Source organism: Nesoenas mayeri (assembly GCF_963082525.1).
Source record: "Nesoenas mayeri genome assembly, chromosome: 1".
NCBI classification, from domain to species: Eukaryota; Metazoa; Chordata; class Aves; order Columbiformes; family Columbidae; genus Nesoenas; species Nesoenas mayeri.
Window position 1 is genome coordinate 197766030 of NC_137541.1, and position 21299 is coordinate 197787328.

The following is a 21299-nucleotide window of genomic DNA, read 5'->3' on the forward strand; positions in this document are numbered from 1 at the left end:
CCCCGCTACGGAGCGAGGGGCGCTCCCGCCCCTCCAGACCCCGGCGGCGGCTCCTGCCGAGCGGAGCGGGCGGCGCGGGGGCGGTGCGAGGCGGCGGGCGCAGCCCGGCAGCGGGGCCGCTGTGACCGCAGGGCAGCGCGGCTGCGGCAGCCCCCGCCCGCGACGTGGGGCACGGCGCTGCCGGCCGAGCGGAGGGGGCGGCGGCCCCGGCCCTGGGATTTCTCACCTTTACCGAGTTTGGCCGGCCCCACAACGCAGAAGAAAGTTCAGCGTGCAGGAAGTTTTGGGGCAGCTCAGGGAGTAACGCGGCAGCTGTGACTGCTATTTCGGGCGGTGTGGTTTTTGTTTGGGGTTTTTGTGTGTGTGTGTGTGTGTGTGTACTTTTTTTTTGTTTTTCCCCTTCATACAACTCCTCCAAATACACAAGCAACACGCAACAACAAAAAGTCCGGGAAGAGGGAGAGAGCACGAGAGAGGGAAGCAGCCTTGGTGAGGAGAGCCCGGTTTCTTTGCAGAGACACGGTCCCGTTCCCAGCGGATCCCAATGCAACTGCTCATCCTCCTCCTCCTCTACGCTGTCGTCTGTGCGAACTTTTGCAGCCGTCAGGGCACCACTGCCCCGGCCCAGGGCGGATCTATAAAAGCCTTGCGGTCCTCGAATATCAGGCGAGATGGTAAGTGTCCCTCTGTCTTTTTTATTTCCCAGGGCTGCATTTGCAGAGGAAGCTCCGATCCCGGAGCGCGCCCCGAGGGCGGCCGTCCCCCCTTCCCTGGGAGCGGGGGCCGTGTCCCCAGTGGCTGACGGGGGTCTGTCCAGCCAGAGGTCCCGTCCCTGGGTGGCCGGCGGCGTCAGCCGGGACGCGAGGCCCGGTCCCCGAAGGCCGGCGAGGGTCGGCCCGGGGTCGTGTGGCCGAGGGGACGGCTCTGCTCCTCCGGGCGGTCCCGAACTACTTAGGACAACTTGGAGCAGGTTTCCCGGGAGCCGGCGGTGCCCCCAGCGTCCCTTCGTGGCTGCGGGCGGCACCTCGTCCCTGACGACGCGGGGTGCCCGGTGACGGCTACCGCGGGGGTCCCGGCCGGCGCCCCTCGGCACCCGCGGGCCCCATCTTCTCTGTGTCCCGTTGATGTGCCGACGCCGGGGTTGTGCGGGCGGACACGGCGGGTTTATGGCGGCTGCAGCCGGAGCGGGGCCGCTGCGGTGCCCGCTCTCGGGGGTGTGTGGCGGGCGAGGGCGGCGGCCGTTGTGCCTCAGGGCGGGGCGCGGGCGGTGCCGCCGTCGCCTCAAGGGTGCTTGGCGGGAGCGCAGCTACTCTCCCGGCCCCCCTGCCGCCTTTCGCCTCCTTCGGCTGCTGTCATGGCCCTGAGCGTGCCGTCTTCCTGGCGGAGGGCGGCTTTGGTGGGCGGCTCAGGGCCCGGGGCTGTTTGCTCGTTGCTGGACAGTGCCCCACGAGGACTGGCCTGCTCCCTTGTGCCAGCCGGACCACTGGCAGGAGTAGGATGCTCAGTGATGATGAGCACCAAGGAGGGTGGCTGTGGGCTTTTGGACACTGCCTGCCTGGTAGGAAGGGTGGTTTCAGTCTTTGTGTTTGAACTCTGGCCTGTTTCCCGCTGCGAGCCACCAGCAGAGGATATCCTGGACAGCTGAGGTGCTGTCGAGGTTCTGCAGCACAGCTGCATGGGACACAAGTGCCTCCAGGGAGTGGTCAGCATGGCCATGTGCTGTGGCCTCGTGGTGAATGAATGTGGAGGCTGCATAAAAACAACACCACTGAAATTCACCTTTGTAATACACTTATTTGTACCTAACGGTGAAGAAAACCAGGTCTTTCTGTTTGGGAATGGCAATGAGCCTCTGGTTGGGAGCAGCCTGTTGTGTTCCAGCTTCATGTGCAAGGACCTGCTTTTGCATGTTCAAGTGTACCTTCTTGCAGAGGGAAATGCAAGATGTTCTCCCTGAAAATGAACAGAGTTAAGTTAACATCTTCCAGTTGCCAGAATTTATATATTTTATAAACCCTTTTAAAAAACCCAGCCACTTGAGCCATTTCCAAGATTGTACTCTGTATTTGCCAGTGTTTATTTTTCAACATGTATACAATGTGTATAATGGGTATACAGTTGATTTAGGAAGATGGTTTTGTTTCAGCTTTGCAGCCATACTGAACTTAATAATATTTTGTATGCGTTTCCTAGTCACTGAAAGAAGGCATAGAGAAGGTGAAGAGGCTTTTTCTTAGAACTGAGACAGCAAGTGTGGAAACAAGACAGAATTGTAGTTCCTTCTGTCTCAGAAGTCAAGTTTAATCTAATTAAAAATGAATGTCTTTTTAATAAAAGCATACATCCATTATTTCTGTTTCATCCTTTAAAACTATGATGCATTTTATCAAGATTCATGACTTGTAAACCTTCCATCTTATCCTTTGTAGAATAACTGAGACTGTCTCTGAACTGAGCTAAGCAAGGTTCCTTCCAAGCCAAACTCCAAACAAGATTTTTCATTAAAAACTGCAGTGATTTACTAAGAAAACTTCAAAATGTGTTTTAGTCTAATCTTTCCTATTAGTGAAGTTACCAGTGACGTTAGTGAAGTCAGTGAAGAGTTAGTGAAGAAACCAGTTAGTGAGTTAGTGAAGAAACCAGTGACGCCTAATGTAAATAAAGTTTTCAGCTTACTGGCAGCGTGACTGGTGTTTTACTCTGCAGAAGAAGCCTTCCCAGAGTGATGAAGAGAACAAGCCTATGTGAAATGATTAATTAACTGTTATTTTCCTAGTTGGGATAATCTAACACTGTGATTAAGCTTAAAATTATCTTGTACAACTTGTAGTGGCTGAACTTTCTGAGTACCAGGGTGGACTAGTACTGGGACTGTTTAAAAGCACCAGATATGTATGAAATTACCTGCTACCTTTGACCCTTCCTGGGCCATATGCTGGTACAGCCTGCAGCCGTAGCAAGACACACACATGCCGAAGTCAGACACCTTTGCAGTTCTTTAGCAGATGTTATCCATGTACTGAGGAGGTAACACACCTTTAGGAAGACCACATGTGGACCTCCAGCACGCTGCAGCCTTGCCCCCTCCTTCTGCTTGAGAATCTTCTTGCTTTTTCTTTGCAAAGGATCATGTGTTCTGGTACGACCAGTGGAGCTGGGCATCAGGTCCCAATATCTAAAGCAGATCAGCTGCTGCTTGGCCCAATTTTATTCAAATGAACCAAACTGTTGCTTGAATTTGTTGACTGAAGGTCTATATTTGTGCAGCCGAAGGTTATGAGCAACATTCCAAATGTTGCACGCATGTGACGAGCTCACAAGCAAAGTGTTTAGACCATAGTTGGCTGTTGGCCACTGAAAGTATTTCTGTCTTTTATGATTTTCAGTGGTGCTTGTGTCTTGTTTTGGTCTGAAGCACTGATATGGAATAGCATTAAAGACATGTGGGTTGCATTGCTGAGTGAGGCAGACAGTGTTTTTTACTTTGTTAATATTTGCAGACATGACAATATGGAATAAGATCTAAGATCACACAATACAGTGGGGTGAATATGTTCCAACAAGCTCTCTCGAAACACACAGCAGGGATCAAAACTAATTTACTATTACGTCCTGAGTTGATGATCATGAGTATTACATTGTGGAATTAAGAGAGATACTGAAGAGGAAGCAAGGCCTGTTCAGCTCTTAAAAAAATGTTATGTCTTGGCAAGTCCAAGACCACCTGCACTTTTTATTAAAAAAGAAAACAATCCTTTGGATTCCAGTTAACTGTTACCTCCAAGCAGGATTAACTAGTGATACTGCATATACAGAACTTGGAGTCTTGGTCTTGCTTTTGGCTAAAACAAACCTTCGCACTGTGCATGAATCCAGATTGCATTTCTGCTTTTAGGCTAAAAGAGGTTGGCCTATTTGTAATTGCTCTTACTTGAGATTATGGTTGCTCTGGGAAAAAAATCTATAGATGAAGGGCAGCACATACAAAAAAAAAGTGCTATTTAATGACTACCAAACCTAACCAGGCTGTGCTTCCTGCTGAAGATATTAAGAATATAAATAACCTGCTTACAAGACATCCGCTTGTCCTAGTGGAAGGACGGGGATTGATGACTCAGCTGTCCAGTGTAGCACTAATCAATTTTTTAAAGTGTCCTGGGGATGCCATCCACATTTATAGCACATCTAGTGGTATTTATTTAAAGTGTTTATTAATGCCATTAACTATTAAGTCCTTGGAAGTTTGTCAGAATAACACACAGGAGGCTTCCAAATGCTTCTGTTTTTCTCTTTGCCTCAGTTTTTGCAGTATGCAGGTAATGCTGCCTGATTACAGAAGCCTGATAGTTTGTTTCTGCTATTTTAGTTGTTTATGTGCACTTGGAGATGAAAAGTGGACATGAAGAGTGCTAAGTAGTATTGTTTACTTTATGGTGTTTAAATGAAACATCAGTTGCTCATTCTTATCTGTTACTGAACAACATCTGTATGAATGCTCAGTCTCAGAAAGTATTCCCAGTCTGTATACTCAGACTAAGCATCACTATACATATTTTAAACTTTAAAATCCAAAGTTTGAAGAAAAGGCAGAACAGAACAGACAGCATAGTGTCAAATCATTTCAGTATGTAAACAGCTGAAAGCCATGGAATCGGTATCTTGTGATGTGGAACTGAAAATGTAACATCAGAGGACTTGAGATAAAATTCTAGACTCTTGTAATTTTCATTCCGAATCCAAAAAATAAGAAATTTCCAAACTTTGGCTTGCTTGTGCAGCCCCAAAGTACAAAGAAAAACAGTATTTCACCATTCTGGGGAAAAGGCAACGGCTTTTGGCTCTTTGATGGCCTGTCCAAAGGCATGTGTGTCATTTATCCTCCCCTTCCCTGTGTTGGCCTCTGTCTAAGTGCAGGGAAAAGCCTTTGATGATCTGGGCAATATTCTCTCACCAAGTAGGTATTAACTGTCTGCTCCTGGGAAAAAACATGGGTTTTTTTCATACTGCTTTGAAATGGCTCTTATATCACTAGTGGTACAGTATCCTCAGTTTTGGAATGAACTTATTATTTTATAGTAGACCTGTATACATTTTTAAAGGACTTTGGTAACATAAAATTGTGTCAGCTGGAAAATAGCTACAATAAATTTGGTGTTATAAGCTTTATTTTCCTGATTGTTTTTGTAGGTTACACACACACACACACAAAAACAATGTGTATTTCAGTCTTCATCAGATTAAAGAAAACCCACCTTAGTAATTTGCCTGCAGTAATGCACTGTGGTCTACAATTGCTTAACTTTGATGATGTCTCTTATCTGTATAATTAACTATTTGGACTGAAGTATCAAAGGATATTGCATGAGAATTCCAATCCTGACTCAGCAGCAAGCAGCATGGAGGAATTCTCCAAAGGAGCTTTGAAACATGTTTAATCAGGCGGATGTGTATCATACAGTGGAAGTCACTTCACTTATTAACTCTCCAGCCAGTCTCTCAACATGTCTTGTTTCTTTTTTAAAAAATGTGTTTGTATGTAACTTAGTTAGGCCAGCTAACTCTTAAAAGGCTTGCAGATAAAACTTGGTAATGTTATTACTTTGATTCTTAGAAATTGAACGCTGCTGAAAATTCTGAAATAATGGGTTTTTTTCACTGTGATGAGAGGCTGTCTTTTATAAAACAGCTGGGAATAGGCATAGATCAGAAACTCACAGGGAGTCAGAATACTAAAAAAAAAAAAAACAACCCCAAGGTTTAATGTAACTTCTTGAAGTCCTAGTTGAACAATGAACAGTTAGACAAATATTTGAGCCTGACTTTTCAAGGTAGTTAAGATCTTCTTTACATGATGTTGTTAGCTATGTAATTTATGGAATTTGGGTTGGAAGCAAAAGGTATGTTTAAAAACATTTGTTGGTTTTCCATGTTGCAAGTGGAAGTTCTGAAAGTAATTTACATGTTATGCAATTTTTAATCAAGTAAAAAGGCACTTATAGGGAAAAGGATTATCAAAGGCAGAAATTCCAAAAAACAAAATAATATAAAAATTCACTACATTATGTTTCTGGCACTCCTTTAGACTGGGTGTAAATATGGTATAAAAGGAAAAGATCTGCAAATGGTGTGTTATTTATACAACAAGAAACTCCTTTGGTGAACAGTAAATTAGAAGGACAGGGAATGGCTTTCATTTCATGCCTCTACTAGTAATATGGATACAAAAGGTGCAACAAAAGTTTGTATGTTTTATGCTCCAGTCTTTTCATATGGATAGTCTTGCTTATATTAAAATGTATCTACAGTAAATTACAAATGGATCTCTTTAACAGCAAACAAAATATCTTACAGGACTGGCTCTGAACACAGGAAAAGTAGGCAGCTGCCTGATATCAGAGTCAAAAAGGCTTCAAAACGTCCAGCTCCTTGTTGCCTCCAAAGCAATAATAATTACCTCCAGAGGTCCCTTTCAACTTCAGTCATTCTATAGTGGCATCTACTGCAGCTGACAGATGGATGGTGATGGGTGTTGGTTGATGAAATACTGAATATGACCCATAAATGTGCACTTGCAGCCCAGAAAACCAATCATGTCCTGGGCTGCATCAGAAGAGTTGTGATGAGCAGGTCGAAGGACATGATTCTGCTCTTCGGATCTGGTGAGACCCCACCTAGAGTACTGAGTCCAGCTCTGGGGCACCCAACATAAGAAGGCCACGGACCTGTTGGAGCAAGTCCAGAAGAGGCGACCAAGATGATCAGAAGGTTGGAGCACCTCTCCTGTGAGGGCAGGCTGAGAGAATTGGGGGTTGTTCATCCTGGAGAAGAGAAGGCTCAGGGGAGATCTTATAGCAGCTGTCCAATACCTGAAGAGGACTCACAGGAAAGATGGGGAGGGACCTTTTTCATGGTCATGTAGTGGCAGGAAAGGAATAATAGCTTTAAACTGAAAGAGGGTAGTTTTAGCTTAGATATAAGGAAGAAATTATTCACCATAAGAGTGATAAGGCACTGGAACAGGCTGCCCAGAGAAGCTGTAGATGCCCCATCCCTGGAAGTGTTCAGGGCCAGACTGGATGGGGCTTCGAGCAACCTGGTCTAGTAGAAGGTGTCCCTGCTCATGGCAGGGCAGTTGGAACTAGATGAATCTTTAAGGTCCATTCCAACCCAAACTATTCCATGAATACATCCTTGCCCAGAAAGCAGTGGTCACCTTCCCTATCTGCCCTGTACCGCTTTCTCTCTTTCTCACTCTTACCATTTTCTCTGTTTGCAGAAGTAACAGGAACGTGAAGTCTGGCTGTCCCACAGCTCTGGGCCCAGCTGTCTTCCTTCTCCTTGCTCTCCTCCTCCATTCCTTGTCTAGCAATGGTCAGTTTTGACCACGCAGCTGAGAAACCTTGAGTTAGCTGTCAATGTTCATAGCATGTTCCCAACCCAAGAGAAGGGCTGTCTACCCCTGTCTTCTCTGGCTTTTCTAGACCTGCAGGGATGTGATGCTAGGATATTAAAAGAATCCTAAGAAATACCATGAAGGCTCTGTGTTGGTATTGTCTGTAGTAAGAAAGTGCCCACTAATACAGCAAAAATCAGTAGTACTCATTTTCATTAGATGATTTAAGCAGTATTCAAGAATTGCTTCCACAAATTAGACTGATTACATTATATCACATTTTGGATAAGAAAGACCAGTTGTATCACTGCTTCTGTTGAGGATCTCTTGGCTAAAATACTGGATTGTGTTAGGTTACTTGGCAGTTTGTTTGAAATCAATTTCCTGTTGACAAAGCTAAGGAAATGTCCTGTTTACACTGTCAAACTGGCTAGATATTCTTTTGGGAATTTGGGTTTGGCTCTAACATTTTTGGTAGTGAATAAATCCTACATGATCTCAAGCTTCCTATTGTACTTGAGTAATCTTCAGTTTCATGCTTCCTTTTTGATCTGTGTCCCATGCTGTGAAGGCCAACATCCCGTATTCCTGCTTTGGCAGTCAGAGCTCTGCAAACTTGGAGATGGTGTGGGAGGACACACTTTTACCTTCTGTACAAACTTCCTGCCAATGTATTTTAGCCCCGCTGTGCATTGGGACTTGGTGATGTGTGACTCTGTAAAAATATTTGTTAAACACTAGGTCCATGAAAAACTTGAAAAATAGCCATCTTGACCTTCATTTCACTGAAATCAATGTCATAACTTCCATCAGCTGTTACTGCAGCGGGGTCTGGCTCACAGTTTACATTAATTAATACATGATAAAAGAAAATGCTTAGGAATCCAGTGATGAGTTTCTTATAGAATCATAGAATCATTTAGGTTGTAAAAGACCCTTAAAATGGCGGAGTTCTACTGCAAAAAAAAAAAAAAAAAAAGCATGACGACTCAACCCATTCCCTGGGCAGCCTGTTCCAATGCCTGACAACCCTTTCAATGAATAGATCTTTCCTAATATCCAATCTAAATCTCCTCTGGTGCAACTTGAGGCCATTTCCTCTCGTCCTATCACTTGCTACTTGGGAGAAGAGACTGACACCCTTCATGCTACAAACTCCTTTCAGGTGGTTGTAGACAACAATAAGGTCTCCCCTCAGCCTCCTTTTCTCCAGGCTGAACAGACCCAGTTCCCTCAGCTGCTCCTCATCAGACTTGTGCTCCAGGCCCCTCACCAGCTTCGTCACCCTCCTCTGAACTTGCTCCAGCACCTCAATGTCTTTCTTACAATGAAGATCTTATGTAGGTAACCTTTACAATACTCACAGTTAAGATACTCAATCAATGTCCATGAACTGAAAACATACCAAATCCTTTGCACTAACAGAGATGGGAGGGGTAACTGCTGTAGTTACAGATTGTGTAGCAAGAGTACAGAACAAAACCTCGTGGGTTAAATGTGTCCAGTTGTTTTTTCTCCTATACTGACAATCTTACGTGTCAACCACAGGATATCCCACAAGAGGACTTCAGCTATAGTAAATTTCTAAGCAAGAGCTTAAGGAAACCTGTCAATATTTTTCCGTGTCTTGCATTGTTTCTGATTGTTTTTTAAAGAGGCTCCAAGTGTAATATGCGTGGGTTTTTGTTATTGTTTCTTCTTGGATCAGTTGCAGAAGATTTTTCTCATAGTTGAATGTATTTCTAATCTGATGTGACTCATAATAAAAGTGGATTGAGGATAAAGCAAAGCCCCAGACTGGTTAGAAAAGACATAAAAATAGATACATAGAATTTTGATTACCAGAAGTACTGTGGAATTTGGAAACCCTTTATATACCTTATATGCCCTTAATTTTTCAACCAGGAATTTGCTTGTAAAATAAATCCTTTGCTTTAGCAAACCAGTGGCAGTCATGTTGCATGAAAACAGCAAGTAGGTGGTAATAATGTCTTTAGATTCTCTGTGGAAATGGACTAACACAGCTTCTTAATCACAATGTCTCAGCAGGGATAAACACTGATAGTAATGATTTCACTAACACATCCAGATGTCAGTGTAAGGGTTTAAGACCTCATGAAAGAAGCCTACAGAGAAATTGCTGCTTTTAAACTGATGGAAAGCCTCAAAGTTACGGTACTGTTCATTTTCGGGGATGGGGCTAGAGACCTGTTCCCTTATTGTTTTAAGTCTCCTTCTCGATGCTGTCTGAGGTTGCTGAATGTTTGGAAGTCAGCACAGGGTGATGCTGGTTAGCTCCATTGCTGCCTGTGTGACCCGGGGATCCCAAACCCCTGTCCCCACAGCTATCACTGCTGTTTTGGTAGCATGGCTGTGTAGTTGTGAGAAGGCAAAAGATGTTCTTTGATCCTTCTGTTCTCTCAATGACAGAGAACAGTTGTCTCCCTGGATAGGCTTGTTTTAATTTTTGTTCGTAATTAACAGTTGTCACGCTGGAGAACTTAGTGACATGGCATGCATTTCTCACCAATTCCCATCATAATTCCCTTGGCCACAGGACAACATGGAAACAAGCACCAGTCCAGAAAATAAACTAATTTTTGCCACAGAGGAACCTCATGCCATATTCTAGTGCACATCTGAGGACCGATCCTGGGCCTGTGTTGTTCCCATGGTGCCAAGAGGGGAGGATGAGAAGTGGACCAGCGTGGCTGTTCAGCCTTCTCTTTCCCCAATCCCCTAACTGGTCACAGCACATGTAGTAGGCCTTCACTGGACAGAGTTCATGCATTTGATGACATTTTCCTGTGGGCAGTAATGCTGTGTGGTCATACTCTCTGCTTCACTGTAGGGGCTGAGCCCTGGCAGCTTAGAGAGGCAGAAGTGACACCCACAGCAGTCACTACCGGTGTGCAAAGACTGGAGATCCTTACAGGAGCGCAGCCATCCTTAAAATGCTGTGGCCTTGCTCCCTGTGCTGTCCCACCTCCTCTCCACTTCCTTGCTCAGAGTTGCCACCATTTTTGCAGGCTTACAGCTATGAGGTCAAATATCACGGCACATGGGTAGCCAGTTTTGAGGAACAGAGAACCATACAAAACAAGTGTGTTGTTCTGTATAAAAATCAAATATCTTGGCGCTCACATGCTTGCCTGAAAATAACTCCCATGGCATGGGACCTAAATAGCAGTCTCCCCTCCAAAGAAATGCCAGAGCAGACCAGAGAAAGCTATTATCCTAGTTTTCTTTCTTTGCATGTTCCTTGTGTTTGGTTTCATCTAGAACATAGGGAAATAGGGGAAGGCTATGAAGACGAAATCATCATGATTTGGTATGTAATTTCAATTTTTTTTTTTTTTTGAATAATGAATTTAAAGGCTTTTTTATCAAGCTGTGCAGGATATTTTTCAAGGGTTTTAGGTGCTGCCTTTACTTTTTATACAAGGACCTTGTCTCAGGATTTCTCTCTGCAGCCTTTCAACAGCAACACCATTTCCTAATGCTACTGCTATCTTTTGTGCTGTCTCTTGCAAGACCTGAAGTCAAGCCTTATCAGGTAGGTTGCTTTCCAGCTTACCTCAGGCAAGTCACTAGTCAAAATATTGGCAAAGTGTCACCTGTTTTTATACCAGAAGAGAGACAGAATGTTTTTCTGTAGATGCTTTTGTTATGAAGTGATTACAAATATAAGTACACAACACTGTAATTTTGACAACGTATTTCTAGCACTTCATTTTCAAAAAGGTCTTAAAAGATGATTGGCCAAACCAGAGCAGAAATACCCTGAGTTGCCTTGTTTCTTTGTAGAGAGTGTAGTCAGCCTGGCCACTTAATGCAGCTTCTGCTTTCCTTTGGTTCACGTGGGTAGGAGACATCCATTTCCTTTGCTTATTTATTATAAATCAATATTATCTACTTTTATTTAAATTTTACATTTATTTTGGGTAAAGCAAAACCTACACTTAAGAGACAAACCATCATGAACTTCATAGCATTATCATTACTTTGCTGGCTTGATGCTTTTGCCAGTTTAGAATTTCTTAAAATTACCAGATAAAACAGAGGCTCTGATGCCAGCACGTGAGTCCAGGCAGTTCTGTAAATTGGTTTTGACAGAGTTTCCTACGTGTGCAGCTGCAGCTGGCACAGCTTTTCGGGGAGCATGAGTGGGCCTGCTGAAAAAACTAACTCGAAGAATCTCAGGGAGCTCCCATTAGGGACTTTACCGAACTTCAGTAAGAAACCTACATGTCACATCCCAGTTACACAGTGCTTGCTTATGATGGTTGCCAGTAGAGTTCATACTTGTAATGGTTGCTGAATGATTTCACACAGAATATCCATTTTTTTCCTGCACATATGTACCAGTTCTGTTAAGAAGTTGATAAATTTTGACTTTTTGATGCTGACATATGAGGACCAGAAAAACACAGTTGAGAACAGACTGACAGTACTGTAAGCTGAAGATTTGTAGTGCCTGTCAAATCTATACCGAAAACAAAGCAGTGCCCTCATAAACCTCTTGCCAAATATTTGCTCTTATAATAATGCAAAGGAAAGCAAGCAAAAATTTAAAAAGAAAAGGAAGAAAAAGAGATTTCAGCAATAGAGACATTTTCATTTCAGTTCTTGCCACGACCAAAAAAAAAAATACAGGTGACTAATCGTGTGTGATTAAGATGAAACATAATAAAGAAAACAGAAGAACTAGAAGTGTTATGTTTGTTAGATTTGCTGTAGGGCCAGAGGTGGCAGGACTAAAGAGTAAGGTCATGCAGTTTGAGCATGTGCATTACCAGCTAGTGTCAGAGAGAGGATGGGGAAGGAGCTGCAGCCCTGCCTCAGTTTCCCACTTGATCTTACCATCGGTGTACACAGTGAAATAGAAAGGGTCTTGTTGCAAATACTGACTAAGGTGGAGAGGTGGAAGAAGTTGGATAGTGTGTTAAGACTACTCCCAGCTCTCTATTGAAGTAGTTGCTCCATGTCTTCCCAATGAAGATGGAAGAGCATCCCCTGTTCCATTGTGTCCTGGATGGGGCTCCCTTCTGCCTCCTCCCCTCTGCCCCGAGAACTGAAGCCACAGATTATAATTTTGCCAGCAAATAGTCTGATATATTGCCAAATGTGGCTTTTTGCAGTTGCTTCATGTGGTACTGAAGCTTTGGTAATGGAACAGGTGATGTGTTCAGTCTCCATATTCCTTGCTGAGCTGTGTGGGAGAGCCAGTCCATATGAACCATGTAGCTCACATGAGGTACATAAATGTTTTGTGTCATTTTTGGTCCATGCATGCCATTTTCACTTCCTGCAGAAGATGGACAGTGGGTATAGTTCTTGTCCTCACCTTAATGCCAAGGCTGGGAATAATGCAGTTTTAAATATTGTGTGATTGTGCTCAATTTGTACAAAAGTAATTTCCTGTAATTGTGACCTTATTAAGGTAACGTGATTTTGGCTGCTGTTCACCTCTTACTAATGACTGGTAAATAAAATGCTAATTTATTTTACAGCTTTTGTGTTGCAAAAGTTCAGGTGTTCAGATGACTTAATTAGCACCTAATTTCCACACTACACTGAATGGTTGCTCTAATCTGATAATTTTTAGACATCTTTGCTGAGAGGAATCAAACTAATGAAGCTGTTAGTGCCACTATGGTTTGAGTGACATCCATATTTCAAATATTAACTGGTATTCTTACATTCATACTCTATGGATCTATATTTGACTTTTAGTAGAGAAGAAAAAGAATAGAACTGGTTAAACTATGTATAAAACAACACTGGTAGAAGAGAAAGGAATATTACAGAAAACATGAGAGGCAGCATCTTCATGTGTGTTTTCCTCTAGATCTGGTAACTGGAGCCCATCCTGTGTACAAAGAAACATATATTTGAAGAATCTTGAGACAAAGCAGTTTCTAGCATAGAGTATCGTAAATCCATCAGGATCACTCAATCAACATAGAGCAGCAGCTGACACCATCTAGTTTTAAATGTGTAAATGATGAGTTACTCTTTTATGAGCTGTATTATCCTCTAGTGGTTCATGTTTCTCCCTGTGATTATTTTGGAAAATTCTAAACTCAAATGTAATGAATACAGGTCAGATAGCTTCGGTTGTTCTCCCCTTGAAGAAATTCTCTGCTGCAAAGGTGTTTCAGGCTTGCATCTCTGCTGCCACATCAGTGGGGGTGTTAAGTGGATGTCTTAGCACTTCTTTGGAGAGATACCTGATTTCTAGTGCTCTCAGAGATCTGGTTTTGAGACCTTAACTGTATTCTGTAACCTTCTCCCTTGTCCCTTTTTTCTAAGAGAGAAATGGTGTCTCCTGGTCTGTGTGATTCTGTACATGCCTGTACCTCTGTGTTTAGCAGCTGGTCTGTCTATGGAGAGGCAATCAAGTGCCATGCAGTATTACTTGATTCTAGCATAAATATTCTGTGTTTCTTTAGAACATTTTAAAAATAAGATGGAGCTTCTATGCCGTAACATTTGTTTCATTCCTTTGTCTCTTCTTGACAGAATAATTTCAGAATAATCCTTTTCTATTTGCCTCTGTTTCGAAAAGAATCCCTGCTATGGACCAAATGCCATCATCAGCCAGTGAGAAGGTTTCTGTATCTATCACTTATACATAGGACTTCTCTACAATAAGTGCGAAGTGTTATTTAGTTCCCTGGTAGTATTAACGCGATCTGTGCTCATGCTCATCTCTGAGTATCTGGGACCTTATTCCAAATTCAGATGCCCAAATTATAAAGTTTTGTTTACAGGCCCTGCAACCTTCTTTTTTATAGTTCTGCTAGACACAAAAAAGCAGGTCACACTCTTTTGCTTCTACAGTTTTGGAGCTGTCCGGACATAAAGCTTTTATACTACAGTAATAAATTTGTTGTTCTCAGCTATAATAATGCTTAAGATTTCAATGAAAATCTTTGTAATCTGATGTTGTTCTGGAGAACTGACGTCATATGATCTTGGTGTGAAGGTCTATTTATTTTTTGTATTGTTTACATCTGTTGCACTGAAAACAATGCTGGTGGTGCTGCTATGCTCTGGAGACTAATCTGCACAAATCTTCATAAGATCTGCAAATTTTTCTTTATGATTAGTCTTTGAGAGAGTTTTTTTCTTAAATATGTGGCTTGATTGTGTAATCAAAAGTGCATGTTTTCTAGTTTGGAAAAGAAACCCATTTGAAATCATGACAGCTTATTTGATGATGTCAGCTCAAGTTTTGCAACCATATCATAGTAGGATGTAGTTCATTAAATACCTGTATTTTCTGTGTTTACAGTAGATTGAATGCTGGTGTTGGCATGTTTTTCAAAATCCGAGACTTCAATTGCTGCTGTCTAGAAATTACACTTCCATTATTCTTGATTTCAATTTGTCTTGCAAGTGTGAAGTGAATATTCTTTTTACATTTTGTTTAGTTCACTCAAATTGAGAAATCAGTTTGGGCTTACAGAAACCCACAAAACAAACAGAGTGATTCATTCTCTCTTTCAGTCCATAAGTAAAAAACAGCTACAAGTGTATGAAGTCAGCATTGTAGAGAAAAACATCCAAAATAAAAATAGTAACATACCTGCACAGATTATTTAAAAAATATTTAAATTGTCATTTCATTTCATTTTGCGGCACATGAATAATTTCAGAAATATGGCTGCTATTGTGTGAATAGGAGCAATGGGATTTAATTAATAGGCAGTATTTCGTTTATTTACTAAGTCAGACTTGAATGCAAAGCATGTTATGGTACTTCTTTTTCTGATGCTTTCAACACAATTAGGGTAATTTTATTTAACGAAGAGCTATTTAAAATGCTGGGATATGCACATTTTAATTGAATTCTGATTTCTATCCAAATGCAGCTTGATGCAAATCACAGTCAAAACAATAATTTTCATTATTATGAATATGTTCTCTGACATCTTAAAAAGTCATGAAATTCAGGATGTGCAATAAATATATGGTGAGGCAAAGTATCTTTAAAATATTATTAGACAGAGCTCATCTTCCTAGGGAGCAGAAAGAATTACCAGATTTTGTGCTAAGTTATATTTAATTGCAGACAAATATGTCCTTAATGGTTGTGTCTTTAAATATTATTTTAAAACAAACAAACCTGAAAAGTAAAAATGAAAACTCAGATTAAAATTAAAGATATAAAGCTAGGTTTCCTACTAGTAGCTTAAAATCACAGCTGAAATCTCAGATGTGAATCAGTCCATGTTCCCAACTCCACAGTAGACCTGAAAACATGAATTCAGTCACTTTATCTCAGGTCCTGGCTACAGGCCTTTGAAAAGTGTATGTTTGTACATGTATGTACATCTGTATGTATGTGTGTGTTTACTTTATGTTTAAGGGATTCTTAAAACATTCAGATTCAGTCTGCCTTACTATATGTTTAAATGAGGCAGAAATGTAGCTGACAGAGAAAAAAGTTAATTTTACCAAATGTTGGTGGTTTGAAAAATGGGGCATCCTGTTAAATCTTCCCTTATAATTGAGTGGGAGAGAAAGGCACCTGCAGAGATCTGTTCATCCCATTTGTTTTAGATGTTCATCTTCAGGTGGGCTGAATTACCTTCTATGTGTGCTGACTTTTTGCACTCAATACAGAGCAAGTCTAGGGCAAGTAGGTCAGTAGGACAGCAAACTCAGAGCAGTACCTAAAAATATTCCAGTTTTTATCACTCTGTGAGAAATGTGAGTTAGGTCTTCTTGATCTCTTCAAAATGCTGCATCTTGAGGATAAGATTAAAGATTTCTTTAAAGTGATGAACAATGGCATTATACTACTTATTTCTGGATAGCAAGTGATATCAATGTATCACTATGGGAGTGTGAACTTCGAGACTAACATTCACTACCACTGCTTTTGGGATAAAATTTGAAGGGTTGAAGGGTTGACACAACTGTTGAAAGAAGAGCAGGTTTAGAGCAGGTTTAGTTTTGGCTTCCTTTTTTTTTTTTTTTTTTTTTGGTCAGGATCACAGGTAGGCCAGCATATATTTGCACAAGATCTTGTGTTAGCAGTTTTTTATATGTACAGATGCCAATTGAGATACATATCACCCTTGCTAGCTGTTTTGGACCTCATAATGACACTGGGCTCCGACTCATGGAGAATGAATTTGCCGGAGGTTTCTGGCAGGGTCTCAAATCACTGCTGGTAAGGAAGTGGCACTTGGAGATGCCTGGTTGAGGGTCCACAGTTGTGAAAGTTGAGCCAGAGGTTGGTGCAGAGTGTAAGCACTGGGGGGAGAAGGAGTTGGTCAAATGCTGACTCTCAAACTGCAAAGAACATCATTAATCTTGCCGCGGCGTTCCTAGGAAGACACCTTTGGGTGTTGGCTAGTTGTATGAACATGTAGGTGCAAACATAAATATGTACTTTTTGAGCTCATTACCTCTCTACCTTCTGAATCTTTGCTGTTGTGCTTGTCTTGCTGCTCAGCTGAAGCCTCTTTCTCCTTTCTCTCTCTTCCCTCATCCTGACCGAAGCCCCTCAGACCTGTGCCTGCAGATCTCCTCCCTGGACATGCAGCTGTTGCACTTGTAGTACATGTACATGTGTTCCTGCACATTCGACTGGGAATGGAAGACATTTGGTGGCTGGCTACCACTCACATATTGTAAGATAGTGTTTTCCCTGCTTGATCAGAAGATGTAAAAGCCAAAAAAAAACCAAACCCAAAACAAACAAAAAAATCCCCAACATATTTAGAATTCGTTTTACAGTGTTTTTTCTTGCTTAAAAAAACCTATCTAAATGTTTAAATCTTACTGTGTTAAGACCTAAACTTTATTTAATATATTGAATTCAAATAAAATGTAATTCTTTGGACAGCAGGAGTAATGCAACCTGATTTCTTAAGGCTTTGTGCTTCCTTGGTAGGCTGTGCTGTGAAATGTGAGCTGCATTTGAAACTTTCCCCAGTGTTAAGGCATAATGTTTTCCCTCTGAATTGCCTGCTGACTGGTGAGGATGAGGCTCATGCTGTTTCCCTGCTCCCAGGGAGGCATTAATGCAGTCTCTTCTCTGCTTTTTCTTCCCACCTTCAGAAAACTAACAGAACCGAAATACCTTTGAGGCTTTTATCCTCAATTTAGCCAATAGGTTCAATAGTTATTAGGGAAACTCACAAATGGGAATATAGGCATAAAGTAAATTCACACTAGTGATGTTATTGAGTGCTAAAGTATTAAAAAATAGATTTTGTGTATACCTAGAAGTCTCTTTATGGAAGCACTACAACATGAAATCAGGCCTCAGTGTTGCCTGAGCTCTCATCCCACTGGAGTGTGGGATAAAACTAGCAGTGCCTTCAATGGGAATAGAATATTTAGAATTTTCAGAAATCCCCATCCAGACATATTTTTATTTCTTAGAGAGTTATGAGTATTTCAGATAGAAGATTTTAAACACATAAAAGAAGAAAGGCAGAATCATAGGAAGTAGGGAATTCCCATCTAAAAATAGAACATATTATAGACTACAGAATGGATGGGAGAAGTAGAGAGGTAAATCATATTTTCAATATTAGACTGAGATTTGTATCTTGATGGGAACACCATGAGTCTCTAAGGTTTGTTCAGTGTTGTGCAATGGCTCTGAATCCAAAACAGTTGCAAGTAGGAACATCATAGCTCAGCGTGTTCCATTTATTTATTTTCAAGAAAAAATCCCATTCTTATTCAGCCCTTTACATTATTTCTTTCCAGCTACTGGTGTTAAAAAAAGTATTTGCAATCTTGGACTTTTGTCCCCACAAATAACTTGTAGTTTAAAAAGTATTATTATTAATCAGTTGTCTTTTCAAAGTTAAACTTGAAGAGCTTTAGATTTGATACACCAAATCAGAAGAAATAGGGGCACATCTGGTGGGGACTTGAAGTCTTGTTTCTTTGTCTTACAGCTGGGAAGCATCTTTTATTTGGTTAAACAAACTGCACAGAAGAGAGATGCAAGAGCTAGTGAATACAAACACAGAAGTGAGAGGATATATAAATAACATAGTACAGAAAAGCTAAGACGAGATTCTTTCACCCTCTTTGGGAATAGATGTTGGAACCCAATTTAGCTCAAAACCAGTATTTCTGCAGAGGTGTTGTAAGGATTTATTTACACAGTAAATTCACTTGCGAAAGTTCAAGTGGTAGAAAGCCTGAATCAGAATATTTCAAAAGGGTATTTGATTGCATCCCATGTGAGACAAATGGTTTAATAAGTTTGGAGCAATGCTAAGACACTTCTGGATTTGACCATATTCCCTGGAAGATAATTACATTGCTACCATTGTTTCCAATGTGCAGAACTTGGTCCTGAATGAAATGGAATACAAAATATCATTAAATTAACAGAATGTTTCTAGAGCTATGAATCCAAATAGATTTTTTTTAAAATCTATAATCAAAAAGACATTTTCTTTTGTTATCTAATACTTATGCCTATTCTAGTTGTACGTTGCCTGCTGAGGAAGTTGGCACAAGTACTTTCAGAAGAAAGATTTCAGACTGAATGACTGATTTGACCTGTTCCAGCAGTTCCTACCAAGACATACAAAACCCAATCACAATAATTCCTTCTTGACTCTTATGATTGAACTTAGATTGAACAGAAAAACAAAGGCAGATGTGTAGAATATGTTGGAGATAATGATTTGGACAAGCAGTGGGTGTTTGTCATCTCCTTTGATTGTTATCTGTTGGCACACTGAAAAAACTCACTTGGATGTGGTCTGAACCAAAGGATCTCAGCATCAATCATGTTTTGGTCTGAACAGCAGCCCACTGGGGGAAAGGCTTGTTCAGAATGAAGGAACTGAAGATAATAATAGCATTTCACATCTTAATTTTAGTCAGTACTTTGAAGGCTTTTAAAAGGTATTAAAAATAAAGCTAAGGTCCTCATTTCTCTTATTGCATGTCTTCATCTTTTCACTTGAGATCTACATGAGGTTTAGAACTGTTAGATGGCTTTTTTTTCCTCCTTGCTGGCTTGATCATAAAAAATGCTGAAAATTGTTGCTCAGATATAGCTACAAGTATGTGTTTAATCCCAGAAGTAGATTACTCAGTGTCCTTTACATTTTGTAAGTCTGTGGTCTCTCTAAGCTATAGTCCACTTTCAAGGACATTTTTGCCTTATCACTGGAATCTTCTCAGCTTGATTGTCCTCTCCCATTCTTTAACTAAACTATTTTTGTCCATTTCTCTGTGCAGTTCACTCCTGTTTTTAACCTTCGGTAGGGTAAAGTAGTGCCTCACACTACTCAGTTTGTCTTTCACTTCTTATGCCTTTTTTTATGTGCTATATTCTGCTAAATCAGCATTTTTCAAGGCTTGAATCTTTGCCTACTAATAGAGCTCTACCTGTCTTCCTGCTAGGCAATATTCCTAACATAATTTACTGCTCTTCATATTTCCTATGAAATCCTTTGCTAAAATTCACATATTTTATTCAACATAAAATATGTGCTGGTGCTTCACCTCTGTCCTTTTTTAACTTACACTGCAGCTGGAAAGGCTGCCTCAGTTCAAGTCTCTGTATATGGATCAAGTGAGCTCCATCTTCAAAATAGTATATTCCGGTTGGTACTACTTAGGAGCTGTACCAAATCTGCTTAGTAACCTTCCTGTAATTTTGGCCATGATTTGGGTCTGCTAAATTTACTTCTGTTTGCTCCCAGATGAATACTGTTCTCTAGCTTGGGTGATTCACTCTCTTTGGAGTTAATTCCTTGGTATATTCATAGAAAATTATCATGTTATGTATTGATAAACTGACCCTTGCTAATAGGAGGATGTTCCAAGTAATTTTGTTTCTCATTCCCTTCTGGAAAGCAGAACAAGCACACTGGCGCCCAGTTTTAGCACATGAACGCTACACTGCTGCACAAGCAGTGGCAGCATAGTAAGAGTGGTTCAAAAATAATAGGACACATAAGTTAGGTTTTGGGTGCCAAGTTATTAAAATGCTTTTCTGAGTGACACTAAGTTGTCTTGTGAGCAGCGAACCAACAAAGATTGGTTTCTTAAGGGTTTTCAGAGCCGGTATGGATGGCCTGATGCCTGACAAGGGTGCTCCCATTCTGCAGTCTTTTTTTTAAATGGTGTCATTAACAGAGTCCCATTTTCTAGCTGGCCTCCTGTTTTCTCTTAGCATTCAGAAATACTGTATCCTGCAACCTCTCTTTCTATCTCATATTGGTTCAAATTAGCTCAAAGGTTAAAAATCCAGTAGTGGAGATTGACAAGCAGACATACAGACATAGTGTGTTCACATGGGAAACCAGCTCTAGAACTGTCTTTGCAGGTAAATGTACTGACTTGATGTAAGATCCATTTGCATATTGAATGTTATTGTGCATGCTCCAAACAGTATAATTATTAAATTATAGTTCAGCAAGTGCAAGTCTCACATACGTAATACTAGGATAGTTTGACAAAAAATACATATGACTAAAGAATTTATGTGGAAACAGTTTAAAAGCCAGACTCATGCCTGTATAAAAAGGAATAGCTCCATTTTTGTCCTTTACAGAAAGTGGGGATAATGTTGATATTCTTGAAATATCTGGCGTATGTGACACATTGAGGTGGTTAAGTTTCAGAGCTCTAATGCTTTTCACCTCTTGGACTTTATATTGGTTTAAGTGGAAGAAAGTCAGCAAGAACATTTACTTCTCGTGATTTACTGAGTATTAAATACCTAGCAGAAATCTCCATCAGAGTGTGTCTCAGCTTCCAACACCCATTTTTGAACCTCTTCTTTTTAAGAGCATTACTTTTTGGCCCTGAATCAACACAACACTCAAGCATGTACTTCCATCCCATTGACTTCAATAGCATTAAGCTTCTTTGTGTCCATGCATGTACACTGTAAACA

At 41.0% G+C, this 21299-nt stretch overlaps 1 protein-coding gene across 1 annotated transcript in view; it reads left to right on the forward strand.

Moving 5' to 3' along the window:
• Positions 1-544: 544 nt before the first annotated feature.
• The window catches only part of PDGFD (platelet derived growth factor D), a gene marked incomplete at both ends in the record, with an annotated part of 139104 nt that continues 118349 nt past the window's right edge, over positions 545-21299 (forward strand). Inside the window, one exon of the mRNA XM_080353601.1 lies at positions 545-674. Within this exon, the coding sequence (XP_080209727.1) occupies positions 545-674 (130 nt within the window). The remainder of the gene's footprint in view (positions 675-21299) is intronic.